General features: G+C 37.4%; 1 protein-coding gene across 9 annotated transcripts; it reads right to left on the bottom strand.

The window, feature by feature from the left end:
- Window positions 1-6,430: 6,430 nt before the first annotated feature.
- Window positions 6,431-22,839, bottom strand: LOC128806756 (plasma kallikrein-like). 9 transcript variants are annotated; one of them, XM_053976556.1, is made up of 15 exons: window positions 22,791-22,836; window positions 22,261-22,319; window positions 19,635-19,797; window positions 18,875-18,978; window positions 17,178-17,337; window positions 16,495-16,604; window positions 13,375-13,534; window positions 12,470-12,579; window positions 12,224-12,383; window positions 11,979-12,094; window positions 11,451-11,625; window positions 10,899-11,074; window positions 10,499-10,594; window positions 8,996-9,135; window positions 6,432-7,619 (listed from the first exon to the last, which is right to left on the bottom strand). In XM_053976556.1, exons 2-15 carry the CDS (start codon window positions 22,316-22,318, stop codon window positions 7,464-7,466), a joined length of 1,884 nt encoding a protein of 627 aa, XP_053832531.1. In that variant the 5' UTR covers window position 22,319; window positions 22,791-22,836; the 3' UTR covers window positions 6,432-7,463. The 9 variants fall into 9 exon arrangements, with proteins under 9 accessions (XP_053832532.1, XP_053832531.1, XP_053832533.1 ...); XM_053976557.1 differs by lacking the exon at window positions 10,499-10,594 and having other exon boundaries at window positions 6,431-7,619; window positions 22,791-22,837; XM_053976558.1 differs by lacking the exons at window positions 18,875-18,978; window positions 22,261-22,319; window positions 22,791-22,836 and having other exon boundaries at window positions 19,635-19,724.
- Window positions 22,840-26,443: the final 3,604 nt, after the last annotated feature.

Raw genomic sequence — 26,443 nt, 5'->3', positions numbered from 1 at the left:
CCATCACTCCAGCCTGACCTCTACTTCATTCTCTTTACCCCAAACAGTTTTTTTCAGCATCTTTCTTGGTACAACTTGAAGTCACATGTTCTTCAATCCACAATAATAACAATAACTCTAAATCTTTGTTTTGTTCACTGATGCACAGAAAGAACATCTCTTTCCTCCTGCCTGAGTGGTTCAAGATTTACTAAGATAAACAGCCACTTTCAAATGTTAGAGCTGCAGTAGAAAAGTAAGATATTATTTATTGCTCTGCTCAAGAACTTGTAGTACCTGAGACATTATTCCACATGGTTCCCTTTGGTTGTGTTCAGAGGTAATGCTGGAGACTAATAATTCAGATTATCATCTCTTCCCAATTCTGAGCAATTTATCCATTCCAAACAATCTTGCCACAGGCTTTTCCAGATATGAAAACCTCACAAATGAATTTTTAATAGATGGGTATGATTTTGGCTGTAAGAACTATTCATATATTATTAAAGTACAGGCTAAATTTGTTTAAAGCTTATAAGGTACAGTAGTGAGGTCCAGGCTCACACATAGCTCCCCAAGCTAGTTCCCCCAACTCTGTCTCCCAAACTCCCTGATTCAGGGCCAGACAACTGCACTGTGCCCAAGCCCCCCAGAGAGAGCAGATGTGCTCAGGGCCCTGGTTGTGTCTTTCACTGGCTTTATGCCTATTTATTACATGTGAAATACTGTGGGGTTCCATAGGCAGGGAGCTGTGCGCAAAGGCTTTTGTTTAACTTGATTTGTTCAGCCTTCATATCCTAGAGGCTTTTAATGTTCCTGTGCCATGAAGAAATGTGAGCTAAACATATTTGCTGCCTTTTACTTCTACTATTTCTACAAATGAAGATGGAAATTCAATTATTTATTATTACTTATCAGCTATAGAAATAAAAATATCCTCTTAGATGTTAATTTTCTCATCATAGCCATTGAACACAAGACAAATTAGAGCTAAAGCGCCACCTAGTGACAAACTGCTGGAAGTTATTTTAGAATGCATGAAAAAGCTTCTCTTTTCTCCTGAAATTTTAGTGAAAGTTAAAGAAATCAGAGGTTTACTGAGAGCCATAAAAACCTTTCTGGTAATAAGAACAATAAATATACTGAAAACAAATATGTAACCTCTTTATTCCATTTCTTTTTCATGTTTACTGTAATTCTACTGCTCACACTCATCCATCATGCCAATCTTTAAGTTTTAGACTCTGAAGTCCAAAGTTTTGGATTGTGTACAAATGTTTTATTAACTGTTCATCCTAGTTTTTCCAACAAATAGAGTTCAGAAAATTAGTTGCATTCAGACAATATTATAGCATCAAGTCATCTGCCAAAACAGCCAAATCCTAGGATGCCCAGAAGAGAGGAGCAGCTCCTTTGTCCTTCTCCTTCTATACTTTTACTCTGTCCCCCACGGGATGACACTGCTCCTCCCTCCTTACCCAGTGACACTGAGTGATATGTGGAGTTATGATATGACTTGTTCCCTACTCAACATATTGGGCACAAGGTTGAAACCAAAATGCTCATGCCTAAAGTTCTTAAATAGCGAACCATGAACAGAAAAATGGAATCACAGCACAGAAACATAGAAGCTTCAGATATATTATGTATGGTGTTTCCTCAAGAAGCACATTTCCCTTAGCAGCATTCAACCAACAGGAATCATTCAAAAAATGATGCTGTACTAGGGACAGGCAACAGAGCAAACTTCAGGAAGGCTTCTGGGTGTATTGGGTGATGCCCAATAACATCCCAGAACAGGTATTTGTTTAGATCTCCTGCAACAGTTAAAACCATACCATTCTCCAAATCCCAGTACATGACTCTGTACTGACAGACAAAGTTAAGCAAAGAGGTTATTGGGAGACAAAATCTACCAGATGGTACAGTCAGTGGAAATGGAGTGAAAGTACAGATGTGAGCCTGACAATTGAATCTGGTATCTCAATGTAGAGCAGCAAATCGCAGCAGAGTTGTGTGATAATAAGCTCAGGTCGGAGCACAGCACAATCATGTTAGGGCAATGCTGCACTTCAGATGATTCCACACTTCCTAGCACAGAAAGACATCCTCTATCATACATGATTTAATTGTCAGGTCCTGGGGTACAGTTCTGTGGACCTGGAAAGGATATCTAGGTGTTCCATCATATTTTCAGTTCCACACATCCAGATGCGTATTTATTGTTTAGCCTGGTCTTTCTTCAAATTGCATTGATTCTTGGTTTTTTGTTACAACTCACTTTAACTTTTATCTAGTTAAAAATAAAAAATCAACTCCCTTTAAACTTTTGCATGCCCTGTGCATGCAGTCCTCTTCCTTTGGTATTATTGTTGCCCCACAAATAAACCAGCTAACAACAATATGGGAACTGACTCAGTATTTGCTAACATCACAATGTGATGGGGAAAGAGTATCAGAAACATAAAGAGTAACTGCAGAATTTTTAAAAAAAAAATAATAAAAAAAAACAGACACAAAAAACTCCAGCCAAATAAACAAAAGTAAAACAAAACCAAAATCCATCAATACCAAGGAAACTCCGAACTCTACTGCATAAGACATGCATAAGAAAAAAGTTTTGTAGCATACAACAATCCACAGCAATTCTAACACATACATATCTATAATGTGATTTACAACACAAAGACCACAGGAAAAACAATCAGTTTACTACTCCAGGAAATCCTTCACTATAAATATGTAGTATTTCATATCTGCTTTAATTGCTTAGAGGCAAATTAATGTTGCCTCCTATTTGAAGTAGAAATGCAATTTGAATGTATTTAAATGTAGATATTTCACTTTTAGAAAAGCACCTAGGAATAATTTTTAAAAGAATCCTCCATACATACAGGAAATTAGGCAGAGAATTAGAATTCACAGTTCTCCTACTCTGAGGAGTGCCATTGTGAATTATTTTAATTCCATACAGTTTGCAGTTTCTAGCATCAGAGATTCATTTTTCATTACAGCAGAATAATAATTTTCCACAGAACAAATTAAACTTACACTAGGCACTTATACCAAACTGTTCCACTCCCCTCTGCTGGGAAAGCAGAGGAAATGGACTTACTAGGTGATCTCTCTAGATCTTCATTGCAAGGATTTTGAATTCTTCCAGCAAGAAGAAATGAGAGGCTTCATGTCTTGTTCACAGCTCAGGTGAACTTTCATGAAGTCATACTTCAAACTTGGACATCAGGCAAAGCACCAGCAGTGGTAGGAAACACCGCATTGCCAGTTTAATGGGAAAGTGGCTTTTTTGCTTTGTAATTCTATTTAAATGATTACAGAGAAAGCTGTTACAAGTTATAATTTGAGTTCACTTGAGCAGCAAAAGAATATGTCTTTACTTTATGCCTAGCTAACTGTTCTCCAGGCTGTCACAGCACATATCTGTACTTGAACAAGTTTTGTTGCATCCCAGATTTGGGTTTAGATTAGGGGTTCTAATCTACGTTAGTTAGCCGAGTCATGTGTACCCCCGTGCGCCCCCCGTGTTTCCCCCCTCCGTGGTTACTCACTCCAGGCTGCCTGCTATTGGAGTGTTCTCCCGTCACTCCTGTGAGCACTCCCCCATCCAGTCCCAGGAGTTCAGTGTCTGTCACCCCGATCCTGCAACCCCATTCACCCCAAAGCCCCGTATCAGCCCCTGCCGTGTTCCTATTGGTCACTGTAGTACACGTCATCACCACGGCGTCTGTATTCATTGGGCAGGAGGACTCCCCATCCTCCCTGTCCCACCCCTATATCATCCCGCTCCCCCCAGTGCCAGCGCCATTTTCCCCACGCGGGCATGGGAAGCGGGGGTCGCAACCCCCCACCGCAGCTTTCCGCAGCAATAAAACCTTCCTGCTTTCCTTCGTGGGTGATTTGGACAAATTCCTTCCCTCTTTGCCTTGGACCCTCGTCTGGGCGACAGAACCCAGCAAGCCCCAGCCGGCGTGCCAGCCGCAGTAGCAGGCGGGACAGAAGCAGCAAGCCTGGGCTCCAGAGGGAGGTGGTGCCGAAAGGAGCCGGAGCTGCCTGGAGACGGGAGAAACAACGCGCCATCGCTAAGTTTGTCATCTGTACTTGAACATGTTTGAAAATTTCTGGGATCAGGGATCTTGTTTGTACAAAAAAAATCAGGCCAGGCTAATGTTGCCATTCAATACATCAACAATGGCACTTGCCCCTACCAAAATTTCTACATCTCTAAGTAAGATTTATTGACTTTCAGGAAAACCAGAGACACTTGCCATTAATCAGAATAACAGCTAAAGCACTGATGTTTATCTTCTGTTCCAACATGAACAGAGGAAGATTTAAAGTATAAGACCAGGTTTTTCTTTAATGAGATTGAGATAGGTTTTTTGGTTGTCAGCTTTTTAAAAATCACTTTTCCCCAGGGAGGGAGATTAGAACGGAAAATAAACAAAGGTCATAAACTGCCTCTCATTTAGTGCAAGTCACCTATTGATACCAGAAAGCCCAAGCAATATAACACTTAATAACACCAATATACTTCTATCTATGAGTCTAAAGGTCTCAATGAATTACATATCTCGCTGGTGTATAAACCCACAAAAAGATCAGAAATTCCCTCATACAGTTCATCTTAAACAAAGTCATAAGGACTTCATATAGCCACCACAAACTCCTGCATTCTCCTCCTACCTATTCCTGGTACTCACTTTTAGCCATCAGGAATTTATTACAGATGGACGGACAAATAATACAACATGTCATTGAAGGATATCTGCTCTAGGTGAAAATATATTGCAATAAGGTATTTTATCTGGTCAACAGCTACCCATGAAGGATGTCTGCAGTCATTGAGATCATTTGTCCTTTCCACAGGAACAGCTGAGTTTCCTTTGGCATATTGCTGTCATCTGGAATACCTCTGAGAAACAAAATATGGAGCTCCAGAAGTCTACAGAGCACTGCTGACTGCCTTTTCTCTTTGTTACTGCAATACTTACAACCTGAAAAGTTGTAGCAGAAAAAACAAACAAACAAACAAACAAAAGGGAGGGAAGGGGAAAAAAAGAAAATAAGAGAATAACACATTTTTTGTGCATTTGAAAAAGCTGGTGACAGGATTATTATGAGAAAGTATTAAAGGTTGTCGGATTGACATTGCATATACTCTTTAGTCTACACAGCTTGAGTGTTGGAGACAAGTATTTTGGATGGTCTCCTGATGATTCTTATTTAGAGAGTTTCAGCCTGTTTTCCTACTGAAGCAATTCCTTTTTTTTCTTCAGCAACTCTTTTCCAGCTGTCTTCATTCCTTCCCCATGAGGACAAAACCACAGGTGAATGCCAAGAATCTTTCTCTTTTTTTCTCCTGTTTTCTATTTTTTCCTTCTCAGTCTCTTATTTAAGTCTCTAGGTTTTTGACACCAAGTCTGAGGTTTTTAAACCAGCTGCAGATTAAACAGAGCATGAAGAGACATCAGCCCCCATCCATCTCTCTTGTTCTGCTTCTGCAGTGTTGGCAAAAATCCCAGCACAGTGATGTGCCTTGCCTCTCACCCTTGATCCAATTCCCCCAACACACACCAGGCTTTTCCTGCTGGCTCTCTGAACAGCCATGTCCTGCACTCAGGACTCCCAGTGCGTGACACCTTCAGCATGGTGCACCCACTGACTCAAGCCCCTGTCACCAGGCGTACACTACAGGGCAGAGGGAAGGCAGCACCTCTTCCCTCAGATGTGCCTGCAACAGCAGCATTACCTCTGCTCTCCTGTTAAGTTTGGACTGTTTTCATCCCTTCTCTGAATTCTACTTTTTTTAAAATAAACAAACAAAGTAAATCATCTCCCCAACCTTTGAATACAGCCTTGGGATTTCAGGTTTGTTGACTTCAGTCAGCTTAGCACTGCACACCCTGACTCCAGACACAGATAGGAGTATAAGCATGTAGCATGGAATTACACTTTTTTTTCCTCAGTATTATTTACAAATAAAGCATAAAAAATTAATGAGAAAAGTAATTTTCAGCAGCTTGACTCTTACCACCCATAAATTTGATGTTTAATTCCTAAGTTTCATGACCTCATTTACTTGCAGATCCACTCCTGCTGCTTACCTCCCAGTGCGGTGTAGGGCAATTATGAGTACCCCTCTGGAACATATTTTCAGCAATTATGGTAATGTAGATTATTAGGAAACAAGCTCATAAAGGTTGGCAAAGACAGTGTTGGTACTCTATTCTCCTTTCTGATGCAGTGTGAAATGTTGTTTCTTACTGTGGGAAAGTAATTAATTTTTGATTCCTTTTTCTCACACTAGTATTAATTTTAGCCATGAAATGTTTGCTACCTGAAACAAAGTAACAAAAAATTATAAAATGAAACAAGGAGATATAGGAACAGGATAAAGTTGTTTCTTTAATCACAGAGTTAGGTATTTGGAAAATAAAAATATATCTTGGGGGGGATCCTTTTATTGATTTTCTGGATATTCTTCCTCAAGAGAAGTTGACCCTCATTATCCTTCTCATCACAAAATTATCCACAGAAATTAGAATAATGTAGGTGACAGCTCATTGAGAGCAATGGGTTGGTTAAAAGTGGAAGACTGGTGGGAACTGTAAACACACTCAAGTGACCTTGCAGCTGGGAATGCAAAAAGTCTGGAGAGCAGCAATGTAGGAAAAAAAAAAGTATCTTATGCCTTCCACTGTTTGTGTTCTGTGTGCCTCGAGCAGATAACATGGGTGTTTGGTAACCTGCAGGCACCCTAAGGGTCAGGCTCGAGCTCCCTGACTTGGTCCTGAGAAGATCAAAGCCCAGTGGAGATCACAGCACAATGGTAAACCACATTTGTGCAAACCCTTGGCAGACTGCTGGGAAAAGCAGGATGGGATTTTCCAGCATGGACTGGGCTTGGTGGTGTCTGCATTCACGTGTGTCCCTCTGCCAAGACCTCTGGGTTTGTTTTCTTGCTTAGTAGTGACACATTTTTGGTTAATTTCCCAGGGAAACTAGAGGAATGCAACTGTGTAGGCATTTCCATGCCTCAGCTTCCCTTCCCCCAGCCCTCCAGTAAGCTTCTAACTGGTTCACCCATTTTAACTACATTCAGACAAGAGAGGGAAATTTCTTTTTGTTGTGTGGCAACCTCCTAAGACAGAAGTAGCTCCCAGCTCCAAGGTCCATACATGTCCTGCAACATCATCCACTCCCGTTTTATGCTAGCAAGAACAGAAGAACTCTGTGGCTCAGCCATATTTTCTTCCGCCAAATCAGTGATCACAGAGTTTATTGTTATTACTGCTTTTTTATTTAGTAATAGGAAAATTCATTCATTCCTGATTTTCTGCATTTTAAAACAAGTACACTCCAGGCTAACAAAAACCACCATTGAAAAAGCACTAATACGCTTTATGCCATTGCTCTGAGGGTTGTTATTCCACAGCAACATTTTGAGTGAGTCAGTAATGCTCATACTATGTCGTTTTTTCTAGAATCCAGTCTGCATAGTCAGCAACTTTGGTGTAGACTCCCGGCTGCCTGGGGCGAGCACACCCTTCGCCCCAGCTGGTGATGCCCACCAGATACCACACCTCCTCGTGCCTGCATGACAGTGGCCCTCCTGAATCTCCCTGTGTCACAGGAGAAAAAGAGAGAGCATGCAAGGAAGAGGCCTCATCAGTATTTCTATCACAAAGAAAGCTTTGAATAAAATCAGCATCATTCAATTTTAACACTAGCATAACAGCCTAGATTTCAATCACTATCACTTACAGATAATTAAGAGAGGATTGAAGCAGGTGTTCTGATTGTTTAGTAAATTGATTTCTGAATAGTCATTGCAAACAATTTCTTCTTCCCATGAAGGTTCAAAACTACTGGTTTATATTATTATCTTTTTATTATCATTATTGCCTTATCTACATACAGTGATTTAAAACTGTGTGTAGTATTGGCAGTATTTTTTCTTATGACCATGTTTTTAGTATCTCAGTTCTCTACATGCCTTATCCTGTTTGAGTGAGACTGTCCCACTCAGGATAAAACATTTTTGTGCTTTCTTTTTCTATTCCCTTCTGAACATAAGATTCCTTAGAGAAACTGTTATGAGTTGCTAGGACAATAGCAAGTGTGTTATTTTTTAAAACAGCATCTCCATGTTCTGTTACACTTTATCAGATAAAAAAAAAGCTTAATTGGCATAGCAGAAAAATTACTTCCCAGCTCCAAGTATTTTTATTCCCAACTAACCATAGAAATAGTAACATTTCAGCATACAATTATTAAGTGTTAAATGTTTGCAGTGAAAACTGTATTTGGTAGAGAATTTAATATTAATAACCAGACTATTTTCTTCTTGCAGAAATTAACTCAGAATATTTAAACTGGCGAAAGTGCGTGAGTTTACTCTTAAGCAGAGACTTTGGCTCACAGAACTCATGCTGTGGTGACATTTGCAACTCTAATTATGAGCAGAGCAGTTTTCACAGTTTGTTTTTAACCTTCTATTCTATTCCCCGTGCATTTTAATGGCATTGCTAGCACCCTCCCTTCTGGTTTATACACAGTGGCTGCTTTAAAATATGATTTTATGTACTGTATTTCCTACCAAGAAATGAAAAAAAAAAAAAAAAAAGAGAGAAACCCCGTAGGAACTCTGCTCTTATTGGAGAAATACTCCAAGGTACTATACTTGCACTCTCTCGCTCTCTGGATTTCTGATAATCTGAAAGAACACTGGTTTTATTCCCTAAATGGATATCTATGGATCCACACTCAGAGTGTTCCTATCCATGGAATCTATCCCTTAAAATTTCAATGTCGTGTAAGAAATATTTTCCATATACCTTGGTTTTCAGTGCTTTTGACAACCAAAAGTGACAAGTTAAACAAGAGCTCTATTAATAATCATTCTTTTCTAATAACAATTAAAAATAATTGTAGTATTCATTTATATATTTGAACATATGGTTGGAATATATAACTATACACTACTGTTTGTCATTACCTTACAAGCATCCCTTCCTCCTTCATCGTAGCCAGCACAGATCACTTTGTCACCTATTCTGCGCTTCCGGTACCTTGCCTGGCATTCCTCTTTTGACATGAAGGGAACAGGAGCCTTTTGAAGAATATCTTGTACCCGACCTATATGGAAGGCAATATGAGATGAGAAATGTTTAGTTTAGCAACATAAAGGTTAAAATTCAACTCTAGAAATCCCCATACACTGATATTACAGAGTGGGAGGTCACTGCTTCTGAAGTGTTAATAGATGTTCATCACACTGATTTTTCTTCCTTTAGGAAGTGAAAATGTTCCTTTGCTAGTGAACAATGTGAATTGTCTTCTAATTTAAATGCTTTTATGATGCCACCTTCTTTCTCATAACTGGAAAAACTTCAAAACTCCCTTGTGAGGTGCAACAAATCCTCATATGGGAATGGCTCTCAGGACATTGGCCCTTGGAGCATTGCTGTTAGTATTGCTTTGTGTTAACAACTATTATTTCCTGGTAAAGTGTTGCAATAGGTTTAGAATTGCCCAGTTGCCAAATCTGTGCTGCTCTCTCTCCTAGTAGTTTTTAAGATGGAGAAATTTGCACATAGACTAAACAAGAGTATTTAAAACCAGCCTTTTCTCTAGGAATTAACAGAAGAAATTTGTCTACACAGTAGCTGCCTAAATTTGTTAGATTTCTCATTGAACTATAACTTTCAGATAGGCACGTGTATAAAGGAAAAGGTTCTCTGTAAATAGATGCATATACATCTATATAAATATATAAAAATATAAGTAAATAAATAGATGTAAAACCACAGCTTGATAATTAAAAGCTTTTACCCTACCTCCATATATAATCAGAGGAGTCTAAATCTCATCTAATATAAAAACACAAGTCATTGGCATGGTCTATAATCAATCTTCAGAATAAGAAAAGCAACATATTTCAGTCTCCAATTTATAAAGTCACATGAATACAATCACATAAAAAACCACCATGGGTTATGTGCAGACTGTAATTCAAAACAGTTCAGTGGTAAATTTATTGCATTTTTTTAGCTAGGAAAAAAGAAAAAAGAGTGTGCAAAACCCAGATATGTACTGGGGTTTGCCAGTAGATTACACTAGAATCTAAGGAAGGGTATTTGAGTGTTGTAGAAGATGTATTTAGATGTATCTAGAGGATTGAATTCTCAAGTATTTCAAACTACTGAACCAATTTATAAAAGTAATTATTGTGTTAGAGCATGGAGCTATTTAATGATAATTTCATATATCTTTCATTTATGTTTTATGGTGTCTTTTGATTTCTATTAAGATTTCTATTGATTGATTTCTATTAAGAAATCAATTCTAATAAACAACTATATTAAAGTATTATCTAGAAGGAGTAGTCGTTCTAAGAACAGAGAAGAATTTTCTTTTTTTTAGAGAAGGGGAGGTTTTTAGTCAAAAACATTGATTTTAAAAATACAAAAATTCACTGTTTAAAAATATTTCTCTATACCTTTTTCTTTTCTGTAACCCCATCCAATTACCCAACATTCAGTATAAAATATGTTAGTGTCTTCTTTTGATGGCAGGCAGATAGGTTGTTGAAGATCTAAAGTACAAGAGAAAATATTAGTTTGTCCAGCAGAGACAACTGCAACAGTAAGGTTTTGTGGGCACCATGTTGCCCCTGACAACAGCTTCCATGTCTGCTTTGTCCCTTACACTATGTATGACTCCCAGCACATAAATTCAAGCCACCCATTTTCTTTTCTAAGCCAACAGAATAGATTCTCCTCAAACCCCAGTAACTGCATATTAAAGGAAGCCAGCCCAGGTGTCGTGCACTGCCATAGCAATGCCAGCCCTATGTCTTCCTGCACATTTTCACAATTCCTCTGCAATATACTACATACCAGTAAAATTCATAGGCTCAGCAAGTTTCATTAAAGCGATGTCATATCCAATCTGTGCATATTCATACTGAGAGTGAACAATAATCTCTTCCACTTTGAAGAAGGGTGTATCCTCATTTATTTCTGATTGTCTTAAAATGCCAGCATAAATACGCCAAATGTTGGGATTCTCTAGACTGAGGGAAAAAGACAAACAGTCAGTCTGTGACTAAATAGCCTAATAAAGCATTACAGTAAGAAAAAACTTGTATCTTATGAGAATGTCTAGGGTTCTGTAGGTGTTTGTTGTCTGCTTTAGAATTTCACCTTCTAGATTCATTAAAATAATTTAGCATCAGCAGTACAGTACTATGCTAAAAAGGGACAAAGTATGGCGTTCCAGTTGCATTAAGAAACTGAATGTCTACCTGAAAATTTCACCTTTTGGTTACATTAAAGCAGTTCATCTATTTCTAGTTCTCATTGTTATTATCCTGAAAGGTAGACCTCAATTTATCTTGCATGCTGGGTTAAACTTTGAGGGTTATTTGTACATTTAGATTTAGGCCTCACCTCGTGACACAGTGAGCAGCTGTGAGGATCCACTGGTTGCTGATGATGGAGCCCCCACACAGGTGTCTCTGGCGAGACAGCCTGGCGTGCAAGCTGACCTGCCACGGCCATTCACCAGGGGAGGAGTCTGTCCCACCAACGATCCTAATTGTTCTTGCAGAATGCTGCATACACACTACAGAAATAATTCAAAACTGAGCTAAAAGACAACTTGCATTCACCAATGAAAAATGAAGATGAGACTACTGCTGATCACTGAATAGGCACCACCTATTGCAAAAAAGGTGACACATGATACACTTTTGATACATCATGATTTATGATAGTAAAGTCTATTAAGACCAAATTCACAGTGCTGTTCTGGTGTTTGCCATGTGAAGACCTGACTGACTTCACTTTTCCAGGACACCTAAACTTTACAAGATCACCCACTGGGACAGTGCAACTGCTTTAAAAAAATATAGTTTGGCCTCCTACACTGAAATCAATGAAGCACTATCTATTTTTCATAAAAGAAGTTTTACTTACCAGTACTGGCCTTTTTTTTGCATAATCTTAGTGAGTATCCAGAGATACTTCCTGGTCCATGCACTATTTTCACTGGAGATCCATTTGAGGACATTCTTAGGTGACACTCACACTTTCTGACAATTAATTAATGCAAACATTTAGTTTGTATTTTTTTCACTGAACAATACATACATTACTCCCTCACCACATCTCTGGAATGATTATTTCAGCAATCTTTGAACATTTAAAAAAATATATCTCACCCTTCTTCATTGCATGAATCTTGGAGGAGAGAATAGGAAAAAAATTGGCAGCGGATCATGTCTGTGCAAACCTGCTGACAGGCTCTGTGTCCTTTAGTATAAGTGACAGTAAGTTCATCTCCCAAAAAATCCATCTGCATGTAAGTGCGAGAATTGCAGGCTGTAAGAATGATTGCATTCAAACATCAGAAAGCTATTACTTAGACTAATTCAAAATTAGTATTTTTATTGAAATTTGTTGTTTACCAGGAAGAGATCTTCTGCAATTTAGGAGGCCAAAGCCTGATACAGCATTTTCTTGTGATATGAGTTCCTCTGGAATTCCACTTGTTGATGTCTTCAGAAGGCAAAGATTTCTAAAATGAAATATTTTTCACAATAACTAAACCTGTTCTCACATTCTAAAAATAATTGTTTAGGTACTGGTAAAAGAAGGTTCTTTCCTAAATACACTCTTTTCTCCCAAGTCTCAATCTGTAGAAGTATTTCATATGAAAAAGCATTCATTAAGTTCACTAGTTCACACTAAATTGAAGCAATCTTTGCAGTGCTGTGAAATGCCTTACAACTATATTACTAAAGGTGGTACAGTATACATATACAGAAGAGGTGACTTTAGATGATGCATGCCATCTCAGCTTTGCTTCTCCCTGAAATTCCTTTGAAACTTTATTCTTCTGATTTGTGTGGAATGTTGATTTTTAACTATTATCACTAATAAGTATGAAAGAAGAAAGCCAAATAGAAATATTTCTAAAGTCATTAACTTACTTGAAAAATATTTTCAAGTAAATAAATTCACCCCGCCAGGAAACCAGATGGCTCTTTTGATAATGCCATAAAACATTCTTCTTTAAAACAATCTGGAGGCTCACTGTACTTTTGACGTGTATAATTCTTTTCAGATTAAAACCAGATACATTACCACAATAAAAAAAGCTCTGATCATATTGGAAAACGGTTGAAATGTCCACAGGAAATTACAAATTTATGAACAAAATCCATAAAAAGCTGTGCTTTACTGAAAATAGCCTTTCAACATAAACTTACATACGTATAAGAAATTAGTGTTTAAAAAAGGACTCTGTGTTTATAAAAAAATAAATTTTAAGTAATCTACATAGATAATATCATTTAACTGTCATATTCACCTTTGAGATTCTATTTGCCATTTCCTGGTAAAAAATGTAAAGAACAAGCACTTTGGAAAATATGTACAAATAGTTTGGCAGACAGAAATATCAGGAGTGAAAAAACTTGTAATATTAATTCCTGAAAACACTTGATCTTCAAAAATGTCCATTTGACAATCTGCATAAAACAAGAACAAAATATCAAAATTCCAAAAACTTTAGTATGTCATGGCAATATTGAGATTTGCAATATTGAGATTATTAATTTCTATCTTTATTCCCATTTTCCTTCTGTGATTGATAAGCTGGAAAGATAACACAGCATTTTAACCAAAAACTATTTCTCAAGAATATTTTTGACTATGTCAAGTCATGGAGAGCACTACAGGTATAAAGTTGATACAGAGGAAAAGAGAAATTACATGGTACAATAGAGATATGCTAATCTAATAGGGAAATATTTAAATTAATTTTCAATGGGCATATCAGGTTCATGAGAAGATTAGGGAAAAAAAATAATCTTAACACTTCTTTTACTATTTGAAAGGTATGCAGAGTAAGTAGGAGTGCTGCCCTCTGACATGGCCAAAATAACACAACAGAGGCTTGGCAGGATAGTTCACACAACCAGACAATTGATAAAGAGGTTATAGGAAATACTAGCATGTTTAAAAAGAGATTAATGAGTATCCTTCTCCAAAGATATACTTGAAGTCCCAGTTAGAATCCTAGTGCAAGAGTTTAAAAATAAAAACTGGAAACATCAGCATGGAGGATGTTTCTTGATCCTATCAAGCTGCAGAGATGGTCAAAATAGTGAAATGATGCAAAAGACAGGATTTGGTGGCAGCAGAGAACTTGAGCTGTTAAGAAAGTACAGCAACCAAGTCAATACTGCCCAGTGTGTTATAGAAACATATTGGGAACATCTTACTACAGAAGGAAAAACTAAGAAGAGGCAGAGCTTACTCTGAATCCTGTTAATTTGATGAGGTTTTCAAAAAACATAGGCAAGAAAGGACAACAATATTGGGCAGTAATTACATAATAAGAACAGTAAAAAATATAATCAGAAATTTAGAAAATTAGAGTCAATTAACTCTCACAATTAGTAGTTAAGATCCTATGTTAAAGGGGAAATATCATTCAAAAGAACAGATAGTTTCAAAGGAAATTATATTTAAAGCAAATTGTGGATCTGAAACTTCAAGGAAGCTAACCCATGATCTCAAGAATCATGTTCAGTGATCATTTGCTCAATATTCAGTGATCTCCAGGAAGATACTTTGCAAAGGGCAGAAAACAGACAAATTGCTATGCATGAATAATAGTCTGTGTGCATAAGAATAAAGTCAGAGAGGCAAAGGCACAAAATGAAAGGCTACATAAAACGGAATAAACTAAATTAAGTCAGAAGAAAACATTGAACAAATATTGAACTAAACCCATTACAGATGTTGACAAAACAACAAGGCAGAAGACATCACTGAGTTTTTAATGACTACATTCTACAAATCTCTGTCTGGATAGGTATAGAAGATCTGTCTGAGATTAGAATAGGTGACCTCCTTAGATGATCTCTTGATGCACTAGTGCTGTCTAGGCTTCTATGACCACACAATGTATTTCTTGTCTCTCTTGCCTGCTCTTGCCTCTTTCACAAGACACAGAAAGTAGGGAAAGACAGGCAGGAACAAGATTGATTTTCACATGATGTCATGGTTTTATCCCAGCCAACAACAAAACCCCATGCAGTCACTCACTCACTCCCCCACCAGTAAGATCAGGGAGAGAATCAGAAGGGTAAAAGCCAGAAACTTGTGGTTTCAGGTAAAGACTGTTTTATAGGAAAAGTCCATGTTGGGCACCAAAAAGGACTTTGGTGGGTTGACCTTGGCTGGATGCCAGGTGCCCAGCAACTTACTCTATCATTGTCCCTTCCCAGCTGGACAGGTGAGAGAAAATGAGATGGAAAATGACTCATAGGTTGAAATAAGGCAGTTTACTAAAGCAAAAGGTTGCATACATACAAGCAAAGAGGACAAACTCAATTATTTTATTTTCTACTTCCCATCAGCAAGTGATATCCAACCACTTCCTGGGAAGATCTTCCTGGGAAGCAGGGTTTCAGCATGCATAGTGGTTGCTCCAGAAGGTAAACACTGTAAATAATAAATGCCTGCCCTTCCTCCTCCTTTCCTTAGATTTCATAGCTAAGCTGACATCATATGACATGGAATGTCCCTGTGGGTAATTTAGGTCAGCTGACCTAGGTGTATTCCCTCACAGGACCTTGCCCACCCCCAGACTACTGATGGGAGGAATGTTGGGGAGAGAGTGCTGATGTTGTGCCAGCACTGCCCAGCAGTAAACCCAAGCACTGATTTTAAAAAGCAATATATTGATACACATCTTTATGAAATGTGATTTATACAGGAAAACTAGATTATCTGTGAGATAAAATAAGGCTATATGAAAGCAGAATAACAGCATTGTTAAGAAGGGAAAATATCACACAGTGAGACAAAGTGAAAATAGAATTAAAAAGAAAAAAAAAGAAAAATTGAAAGATGTTTCAATTGAGAATAAGAAGGTTTGATACACACTGTTTGATTTTAGACTCTTGAGAATTTTGTCTGAGTAATGATTGCAAGAGCAAGCACAGACATTTTGCTTTTATTACAAATCACCCACAAAATGCATATTACATCCTTTCCTATTAGCCAGCTGTATTGAAACACTGCAGATCTTCAATAAAAAATTTCAAGTGCATATACAGTATACAAACAGAATGTAGAAAGCTTTATATTTCCCCTGATCTTTGAATCTGATGGGCTTTTATCTTTCAATTTTGTATCCATAATACAAAGATAATATACAATTTCATCAAGCTAATATTATGAAAGAATTCTTTAGATCTCTAAAGAAGGGAACTGTTTCTGTAAGACAAATGATAATATGAAAAAATTAAAAAGAGATTAACTTCTTTTGTCCCTGAATGTACTAACTATATTTTAAGAATAAGATTATTTTAGAATTATTCTACATAATGAAACATTTCTACATGTGAGTGATGGATTGCATTTCAGGATACATGACCCTTAAAACTAAACAGAATCAGAGATTTTAAATAGTTACCTAATTCAGAAAGCTGGCATGGCTTTAGAGAGAATCCAGACACAACCTCATCAAGCACCTTTATGTTGGTTGGAATTCCTACACTGGTATGTTTCAATAAGCATTTTTTACTGAATGAAAAAGAGTAAAGAAAGTGGTAAGAAAACAGGTCTTCTTCCTTGGACTAAACCATCCTCCCAAGCCCACAATTCCTGCCATTGTGCATGGTCTGGCCATGGGCCAGAACCATCTCCAACCTCCAGAACAGAGTTCAAATGATGAACAGAGCTAGCTGAAAAATGTTTAACTTCCAAAATTGATCAGATTAAGAGCTCAAAAATAGGTCTCGTTAAAATGAAATTATTTCTCTAGATACTCTGATGATGCTATTTTCATAACAATAAAGCAGAGTAAGATTGAACAGAGCAAAAATGCAGCACAGCTATCAATATAATTTGCATTTCATATCTTCAGAGGATTTTAGGATTTTTTCAAGGCTGTAATAATCAAGTTTGTCTTTCTCACCAATGGACAAATTAAAGCCAATTTACAATTGATATTTTCCTACCTGTAAGTGCAAACAAACATTGCAAGGAGGAATAAATTGAATATTCTTGAGTAAATTCTTGCACCTTAGAGTGCTCTGGGATTTAATCTACTTAGGCACGGGGCTATCCAGGGAAATGAATCCAACCTGTATTTACCAAAAGCTTGCATTATGAAATGTTTCAGAGGCATATGTAAAAAAATGACAACGGTTGTCATTGGTACATCGTTTTTGACACTCTTGATAGCTGCCAGCCATAGTAATATCGAAAATATTCCCTTCCATATCCAGTCCTACGTGGACATCTGGGCTGCAAGCTGTGAAGAAAAAGAGACCAAGTTCTGAAAATGTACTTCTATTATTTTCCCTGTCCCGTGCCCCAAATTGCCCAAAAGAAAGCAGTTTGTATGACACAGCCCTCATAATTCAAATGCCATATGCCACGCTCACTTCAGTTACATCATACTTTATACATAGATCCAGCACCAAATCAGAAATCAAGGTTTAGTGTAGTACCTCATGGCAAGGGGAAAAACTGGCAGACTTTGACAGTGCCTCTGCCTACACGAGAGAGGGGCTCTAACCATTGAGGCTGACTGAGACCAGGATGACATTCACCAAAGCAAGAACTTTGAATCAATATTAAAATATATTTTCCCAGTTCCAAATTCATAGAGCAGTTTAAATGGCATATTCTGTACTCATAAGCAAGAGACACTTCCCACTTGAGTCAGAATATTACATTTACACTCCACAGAGTGAGGACTGCAATTGTGGGGTTTGAAATGAAGGTCATTTCACAGAACAAGAGTCAGCCAATTATTGGAGACATTTTTAAACATGTATGGATAGATTTTTCATTTAGTCTGATTCTAGAGTAATTCCAGTGATCTTAATTAGTCTACATAACATAAAGAATAATATCCCACTGAAATCTCTATTTATGTTCTAAGATATGCAGAAATACAAACATGAAGGGTTATTGGCAGGAAAGAGCTTTTAAGGGGCCTGACTGCTCTGAAGGGCTAGTGGCAAGCACAACTTATTGATAATAGCTACAGTGGAGAACTTGTGTAGAAACCCACTTAGTCCTGCCATCTCGAGATGCTATACCAATACAACTAAAGAACTAGCCTGACATCCATAAGACACCATTTATCCTCAAAGTCAGGAAATTAATAACTATATTCTTCCTTATTCTGTTTTTCTAAAGTACCATGCTATGCTTAAAGTTGATCTCCTTTTAATGACATCATTATGACAGTGCTAATTTAAAACATACATAAAATAACACATTTAATAGGCTTTTAATATGCCCAGTGATAACTTGCAGGTATGGTATGCTGACATTAAGTCTTCATGTACAGCACATATACCCTAAAAGATGCAGCTGCTAAAAAATTATTACAGAGAATCACAAAAGTATTAGCATCACTTTGTGACAATGCACTTTTGCTTTGCTGAGCATCTGCACCTCAGTTATAAAACAGGGTCACACATGCCATATGAGCCACTTTCTGAACTGGAATTGTCCTAGTAAATTAGTCTTTAGAATTGGAATCAGCAATTAAAGCATGGGCTGCCATCTGCCTCCAGCAAATGAAACTGTGACTGCGGGAGCATGACTTCCCTGTTACCTCATCTGGGGAGCCTGGGTGGTGGATTGGTAGGCCTGAAGAATAAAACCAGTGGAGTTTTTGTTACCTGTGTTTGAAAGTGGTCTGGCAAAGAACACACAAATGACTGTTTGGCTGCCTCCCTGATTCTATTCCTCTTCCCAAAATGCTAATTTTTTTAACAGCTGCTATGCAATGCACAGCATAAAGTACATGCATGTGAATAACCATATCTTACCACTAATTTGGTTACACTGTTTTAACGAATGTCCAGAGATAGCTCCTTCCATATCCACTTTCGGCAGCATTTCTGTATCACTGTCTTTTAAATAGCAGGAGAACCTGTGTTTTAAAATGCAGCAATTCACAGCTTTGGCAGTATAACACAGACTTTCATAACAGTTTCTCAGGTGAAATGCAGCCTGTCCAATATCCCTCAACATGAAAATTTTGACAAGTGCAATTGGAAGAAAAATAGGGTCAAGCCTTACACACTTTGTTGGCAGATGTGGCAGATGAGAGTATTTTGTGTTTGTGGGAGCTTCAAGAAGTCTCAATAAAATGAGAAGCAGAGCCCAGGGTTGGGAGAACAGAAATGCACTGGGCATAGAGAGAAGACAACCTCATTCTCTCAGGCTACTGAAATTCTTAATTGTGACAAAAATATACTAAGTAGAAAGGATGGAGAACAGTACAGGGGATCATTGGAGATGTGAAATTATTCACATTGTCCCTCAACAATAAATACGTGGCTTAGAGGACAGAGTGCAGTCAGTTCTCTTTCCTTGAAATGGCAGGTGTATGAGTGTGAAAAAATGGGCATTGTCAAATTTAACCTTTTGAATCCAAGCAATTACTCTTAGATCACCAGTTTTAGACATACTTGACATTGTTTTCCATGGCAACCCTGCACCTTTCCCTGCATGCCTGTGTTCTGTCAAAATGTTACCAGGTTTCTAAATTATCACAGGAGACCAGCAAGTACATGAACATTCTACCTTTTTGCAGGATCTTTAGTCCATGTCGCTGGCAAGTAGGTGAAGAGCAGACAGGTAGGATGGTAAGTACACACTATTTGGCAGTAATTGGCACTCGGTGTAAAAACTGTAGTGAGGTCTCCTCCTTGGAAGAATGTATTTTCATAGATCTGAGTCACACATTCTGACGTGGAATAACAAAATTATCAATTATTAGAGACAGGAACACCCAGTTCACCAGGAGAGGGTGAAGCCATTTCTCTTCTTCATCATTGACCTTGCTTTTAAAACAGACTTTTGTCAGGAAAAGTGGGTAAGGTGGGTGAGTAGCACACTTCCTCTGAGAGTCTCATCTTTTCACTCCAGCAGAAATAATACTGTCATGGGTGTCTCCCTCTGTTCCCTGCCCCATACCCAATGGTGGAGCAGGGCAGCTTGAGCCCAGGTAGAAACCCAAGAAGCTGGATGGGCCACAAGGCAGATCTGCAAGGCAGAGGGGGAAAGCTACCTTCCCATGGCAAATCTCAGGAACAGCAGAAATCTCTCCTGAGAGAGATCAATACAGATCATTATGAGAAAAACCAGGAAGAGGAAGTGCAGGTACCAAAAGGAGTTATAAAGTTTTATATAAAGACAATCCTATTTTTGGGGGATCCTCTGAAGTCAGAGTCACAGGTGGTGCCACTGTGCACAGCCTCAATGGCTCCCAGGATTTCATAGAACTTCAGCTCTCTCATACTCCATCCTGAACCCCCCAAACCTTCTTCACAATGAAGAAAATACTGTTACAGGAATAATGTCTCAGGAACAGTCTAGAATAAAAATGAGCTGTACTACTACCTTGCATCTGCAGGACTTCTTAACTCTGAATGACATACTGCACTCTGTCACGGCAACCACTCACGCTGCAGAGCTCTGCAGCAAAGGCACCCAACAGCAAATTCCTCACATCTTTCAAAATGAAGGCACTTGTAAGATCACAGAATCACAGAGTATGCTGAGTTGGAAGGGATGCACAAGGATCATTGAGACTCTCCATTGGCCCTTCACAGGACCATCCCCAAGAGTTACACCATATGCCCAAGAATGTTTTTCAAATGCTTTTCGAATTCTGTCAGGTTTGGTGCTGTGACCAGTTCCCTGGGGAGCCTGTTCCAGTGCCCAACCACCCTCTGGGTGAAGGATGTTTTTCTAATATCCAACCTAAACCTCACCTGACACAACATCAGGCCAGTCCCTCTGGTCCTATCTGTCTCAAGACCCTTGGGAGTCTTGAATATCCACTGTAGTGCAGAAGCAGGATAGTTTGTCTACAATCTCTGTATCAAAACATGCAAGAGAGCTGTCTTTGCATAGGAGAACATTCTCTTTTGGAATTTGCCCTCCAAAAGGAGTAGCAAACCAATGAAATTGCAATTTTTATTCCTGCATCTACCAAAGTGCTTTTTCTTGGATAAAAGATAAAGACAACATAATGATTTTTTTCAGACTGGGTGGAAACTCAATTTAAAACATTTTATCTAGTGGCTTAATCTGTTACTTTAGAGTGACCATACTGTATTTTAAAAAAAGGAATAAATAAGGATTATTTGACATATGTGCTAGATGTGCTAATATCTTTCAAAGATTAAGTCCTTATTAGTAAAAAATTAGACTTTATAAACATCCAAGTTCTCTGGTATGCATACACTTTCAAGTTCTTTCTCTAAAAATGGTATTTATTATTCTCAGTAGCATTTCTTTATCCAACTTTGTAATTAACAGAAAAACATTTTCAATTCTTAGAATACACCAAGTAAATTCTAAAGGTAAAAGAAAAGAATATTGCAATTATTTACTGTATCAGATATTTTGGATCCCATTTATCTTCCTCTAGCACAAATTAACACCAAAAAAAATATTTATGTTGTAAAACTATGCACCATGTAAAACTGTGCCAGTTCTGAACACTTTAATTTAATTAAAATGTTTTCTAGGCCTCAGAAATGTTCCAAGACTTTATTTTTGCAGAGACTTAAAGCAAGGTAAAATATTTGCTTAAATAATACTTCATTTATCTATTAGATTTTGCTAAAAAACTGTTACCAAATTGTTCTCTGAGAAAACAGCTAATACATTACTGAACTTATACCTGTGTTAGGCCTTAGTAATAATTTATCAGAAAAGGAAATTTCAGAGAAATGCAATGCAGTTTTTTGTAGTTTAACTTTTGCTAATGGAACAAAGTAAATCATTAACACAGAGTGAAAAACACACATTACTCTGCCTTCTACACCCCCAAAGGGCCTCCTTCCCCAGCTGCTGCTTAGGCTACTGACCTTGCCACTGGGCACAGAACATGGACCATCACAACAATTTCACAGTCACAGTGCAGATACAGTCTCAGCCCATTAGAGAAAACTGCCTGTGGCATGGTCCCATGTGTGCTGGGGGAGGTGACAGCATAGGGTGTGGCAGGACAGTGTCAGTAAAGCCCCACTAGAAAGTTCTGTGTCAGACAATAGGGTTATGCCAGTTTCCCAAACTTAACTCAATCCAGCAGAATAAACAGCTCTCTCAAGAGCAGACTGCAGTTACTAATCTTCTCCCCTTCTATAAGAGTTTCTCTATGCTGTTTGTAAATCTCAGTAATTATATATTAACTTACCACTGTAAACGGAAGTAAGTAAGAAAATGAAATAAAAAGTCCGATAAATCCAATTCATCCTAAAAACCACAAAATCATTCTTTAGGATATGTTCAATAAAGGGTATGAAATTAGTTTTATAAACCACTGCTAAGCCTAACACTGATTTACACTTGTACTGTTTCACCATTAATTCAAAATTACATTGAAAATTACAATTGCAGCTGTGACATGCTGTTTTGGCATACCTTTTAATCACAGAATATTAATTCTTGCTTAGACTGGGAACAATATTCCACTGAAATGACATTACTAATACTGACTCTCCAGATAGTTTTGTAAAAACTGTTATCAAGGTAGCAAACTAATGACTCACACTCACTGCTTCATATGCTATAAGAATTCTAAACTTTATTTCACATGCAACAACTTAACCTGTGAAATAAGTTAACCACAAAACACAAGCCATAAAAACTCCAACTTGCACTGTCTTGTTGCTATGAAAATCTTTCACTGAATACCAGTGCATTATTTCAATAATGATTACATACCTGAACACATAATAAGTCTGGATGCATGGATCAGGTTTGCACTCTACTAAAAAAAAAAAAAAAAAAAAAAAAGTCAACACTTTGTGTTAAATATTACTACCTGCAATGCTAACTCATCTTTAATGTTTACTTTGAATGGGTACTCTTTTTGTCAATACTGTTACTGACCTTGGGACACATTTTCAGAACATCTATCATCCACACCGCACTGGAATTGATCCTGTATAACCACACATATGCAACATACTCTCTCTTTTCTCCCCTATAAAATGATGGTAATATTTTAAACTCCTGGAAAAATTTTCACCTCTATATCAAATTACAGAATTTTCATTGTCCCTGGATGCACTCACAAAATCTACCTGTATCTGAATATTTGCAAAGTAAGCTGAACTTATAATTTCTTGTGTTGCTCAACATATATTAGTATTCAATTAAAATAATTACTTTGCCTGTGTGTCTGTCTGCATTTCAACTGGTGGCACAAACGGGTTAGAACTTTTGCCCAAGAAGTTAGTTTCTTCACTTTTCATTTCTTGTCTGGGCTTTCCTATTCAGATATGGGGCACTTATTCCAGTTTGTTACTGTTTTAATAAAAACACAAGCAAAAAAACAATTAAAAAAAAACCAAAACCAAAACCAAAACCAAAAAAAAAAAAAAAAAACAAAAAAAAACACCAAAAACCCAAGGAAAAAAAAAACACAAAACCCCCCCTCCAATTATATCCTTTTGGAAAAATAAGGAAATAAGGTATGCCTTTCAAAAAAGCAGAAAACCAGAGCAGATTGACCATAAAATTTACCCAGAACATGCATGTCATTCATGCAACATGTAGTCATATCCACATTCATCAGAAGTTTCTGTAAGATTTCATTTTTATAATCCATTTTCTATATTTTAGAATTTTGTCTGAGGAAGGGGCATCTTCTGGAAATGGCCATTTGTTTCAGAAGCAAACTACTGAGGAATAAACAAAAAGGAAGAAAAAATATTTTCTTAAAGCAGCAGTTCTCAAATTTAGGTATCAGTCTTTCTAGAACCAAACGTCATTTTAATTACATCTGTAAGGGCATCAGTTGGATTTGGTGGTGAAGCTCAGAAATAAGGCAGAAATGCTATTCAAAGAGAATCACAAGGAGCATGATCACTTTGGAAAATAAATGCATTTTTTTCACTGGGCTTGCTACTCACATGACGTGCTCCCTTTTGCACTGCTGTGCTGTTGCTCAAACCAAAAAAGTTATACTTCTGTACATACAAAAAATGTATTATGGACTCTATGATGAGTGAGTTATTGTTTATTATAGGACAAATTATAAAATATGCTGCGACAAATTCTCAGCTGGTATATGTTTCCTGAGCCTCTCTGAAATCCAGAGATTATATGATTTAAACTAGGAGAAGAGTTAGAAATGTAAAGTGCATAGAATGCCAAAACTATCTAATACTCCTTAGACTAATAAGGGCTCCACATATAAGTGGAGTCGGTCTTAATTCCCTCATTGTATCAATTTAGCTGTCCATATTCTAAATCAGGATGTTGCATTTAAGGTTGAGTAATTCAGAAAGCAGAAATAAAAGAAGAGCTCATCAAAACATTTTTATAAATGGAAATATTTTTGATGATTGACATTCAAAATTTATTTGAATAAACTAAAATACAATTAAAAGTTTGTTTCTGTTTGACTCTGCTTCATTTTGATTTGGCAGTTAAAAAACCAAAACCTGCTTCAGCCTAAGCCAGTTCTTTAAGATGACATCTCCCTGGCACTTGCTTGATACTGCTTTCTGCTGATTTCCACTGTGATCCATGCACAAATCTCATTCCTGCAAAGGTGGCAGGAATTACCGAACTGTTTCACCTCAGGCAATAAATGACTGGCTTCTAGTCTGATTTAGGTCTAATTCTGCCTGGCAGAACCAAATCCCACATTTCTTCTGGCAGTCCTATTCAAAAAACAGGTTCAACATGGAAGAAGATCTACTCTCTGTGATGAGACAACACCTGCTGGTTGTGATGTGAAGCAAGAGAGGTTTCTCAGAGGAAATAAGGGAAGGAAGGCACCAGTATGGTAGGAACAACACATATTTTCATTTTGATTTGGCTTTATGCACACCCTATTCCATTTGAATGAGGATACTGCAATAATTTAATGAACCTGAATGTTCCAGTCGGAAAAAAAACAACCAAAAAATATTCTGAAGAACTTCATGGCTATCATTATGTATATGACAAAGGAGATAGAGAAATAAAATATCAAATGCTGATAAAACAAACTCTAAATCTAAATCTTGATCTTTTCTTCTTACAATTAACAATCTAGAGCCTTTTCATCTGAGTCAGGATGCCATTATCTGAGTGAAGAACCTACTGTCTCACTAGGGCAGAATCTTCTGTTTGACTTGATACCACCTAAAATGGCTGCAAAAAGATACATAGAATAATTGAGTGATTTGGGAATGGTGCAGCATTGTGTATTGTATCAAATTAAAAGCAGTTTAGTAGTTACATATTCTGAAATTACATGTCAATAATAGTCTTCCTAGAAATAGAGCCCAGAAAACCTGCAAATGAGATGTCAAATAAGAAATCAATACAAATAAAATTCAGGATCATATGAAAGAAATAGAAGACAGTTGCAAATATTAAACAACAATTAGCTACTGGGTTTGTCATTTCATAGGTCCTCTTTGATTTTTTTCTTATAATCAGATTTGCCATTTTTTTTAATAAAAGGAGAATCACATTACTGCCCAAGGCCTTACTTTTTGGACCTCAAGCACCTGATGCTGGTTATTGTTAGATATTAGAGAAGACAGAATGTTTCAAGATACACTGAAGGGTCCCAGTATCTTGATCAAGGCCTGTAAACTGCCAAACAGTAATTCTTGGGCAAGTTATATGTTGTATGTCAATTACTAGCCTGGAATCAGGTCATTTGGGCATACAACAAATGCTGAGTCTTTTGCTAACTGATAACTTTTGCCTTTCTTTGATTAAAATATTTTGCAATTTTAATGAACATTTAATATCTCCACAAGTTATACTCCAGGCATCAAATAGAAAAGTCCATTTGTTGGACAAAAGATAGAGTTATACTTAGCAGAATATAAATAAAAGACTCATTTTCAAAAGAACCTCGGATGTATGTAGTTTTTTGGTTTAGAAAGTGAGTTAATTTAGTTTTAAATCTTTTAAGCCATGCAGACCATGAAGGTCATCTTCTAAATATGACTTGACTATAAACTGAGGTACTTCTATACTGGGAGTTTTGTCAGGGCATGGCACAAATATTCTTTTAGGAAGAAAACTGGGGTAGCATTCTCCAAAGGCTCTGACCCTTTTAGCTGCTGGAAGAGGAGATGACAGGTGTACTAACATTTATATATGAGGTTTTGTCTTTTACAGCATGAGGATTAAATTCAGGAAGGCAGGTGGATATCTAGTATGTACCACTATTCCACCTCCTGCATGTGTCCAAAACATGCAGCTTTCAGAGGCCAAAAAGCAGTTTATGTAAAGGTGGCTGGAAAATTCTAGTGCCTCAGGCACCTGCAGGTGCTCTCAAGCAGAACCTCCCAACAGAGGGAGGTCACACATTGTTTGTTGTCAGTGTTCCTCGTAATAGCTGTAAACCATGATCCAGAAAC

This window comes from Vidua macroura, chromosome 4 (assembly GCF_024509145.1).
Source record: "Vidua macroura isolate BioBank_ID:100142 chromosome 4, ASM2450914v1, whole genome shotgun sequence".
In the NCBI taxonomy this organism is placed as follows: domain Eukaryota; kingdom Metazoa; phylum Chordata; class Aves; order Passeriformes; family Viduidae; genus Vidua; species Vidua macroura.
Note: the sequence above shows the minus strand (reverse complement) of the source record. Positions and strands in the feature narration are given on the sequence as shown.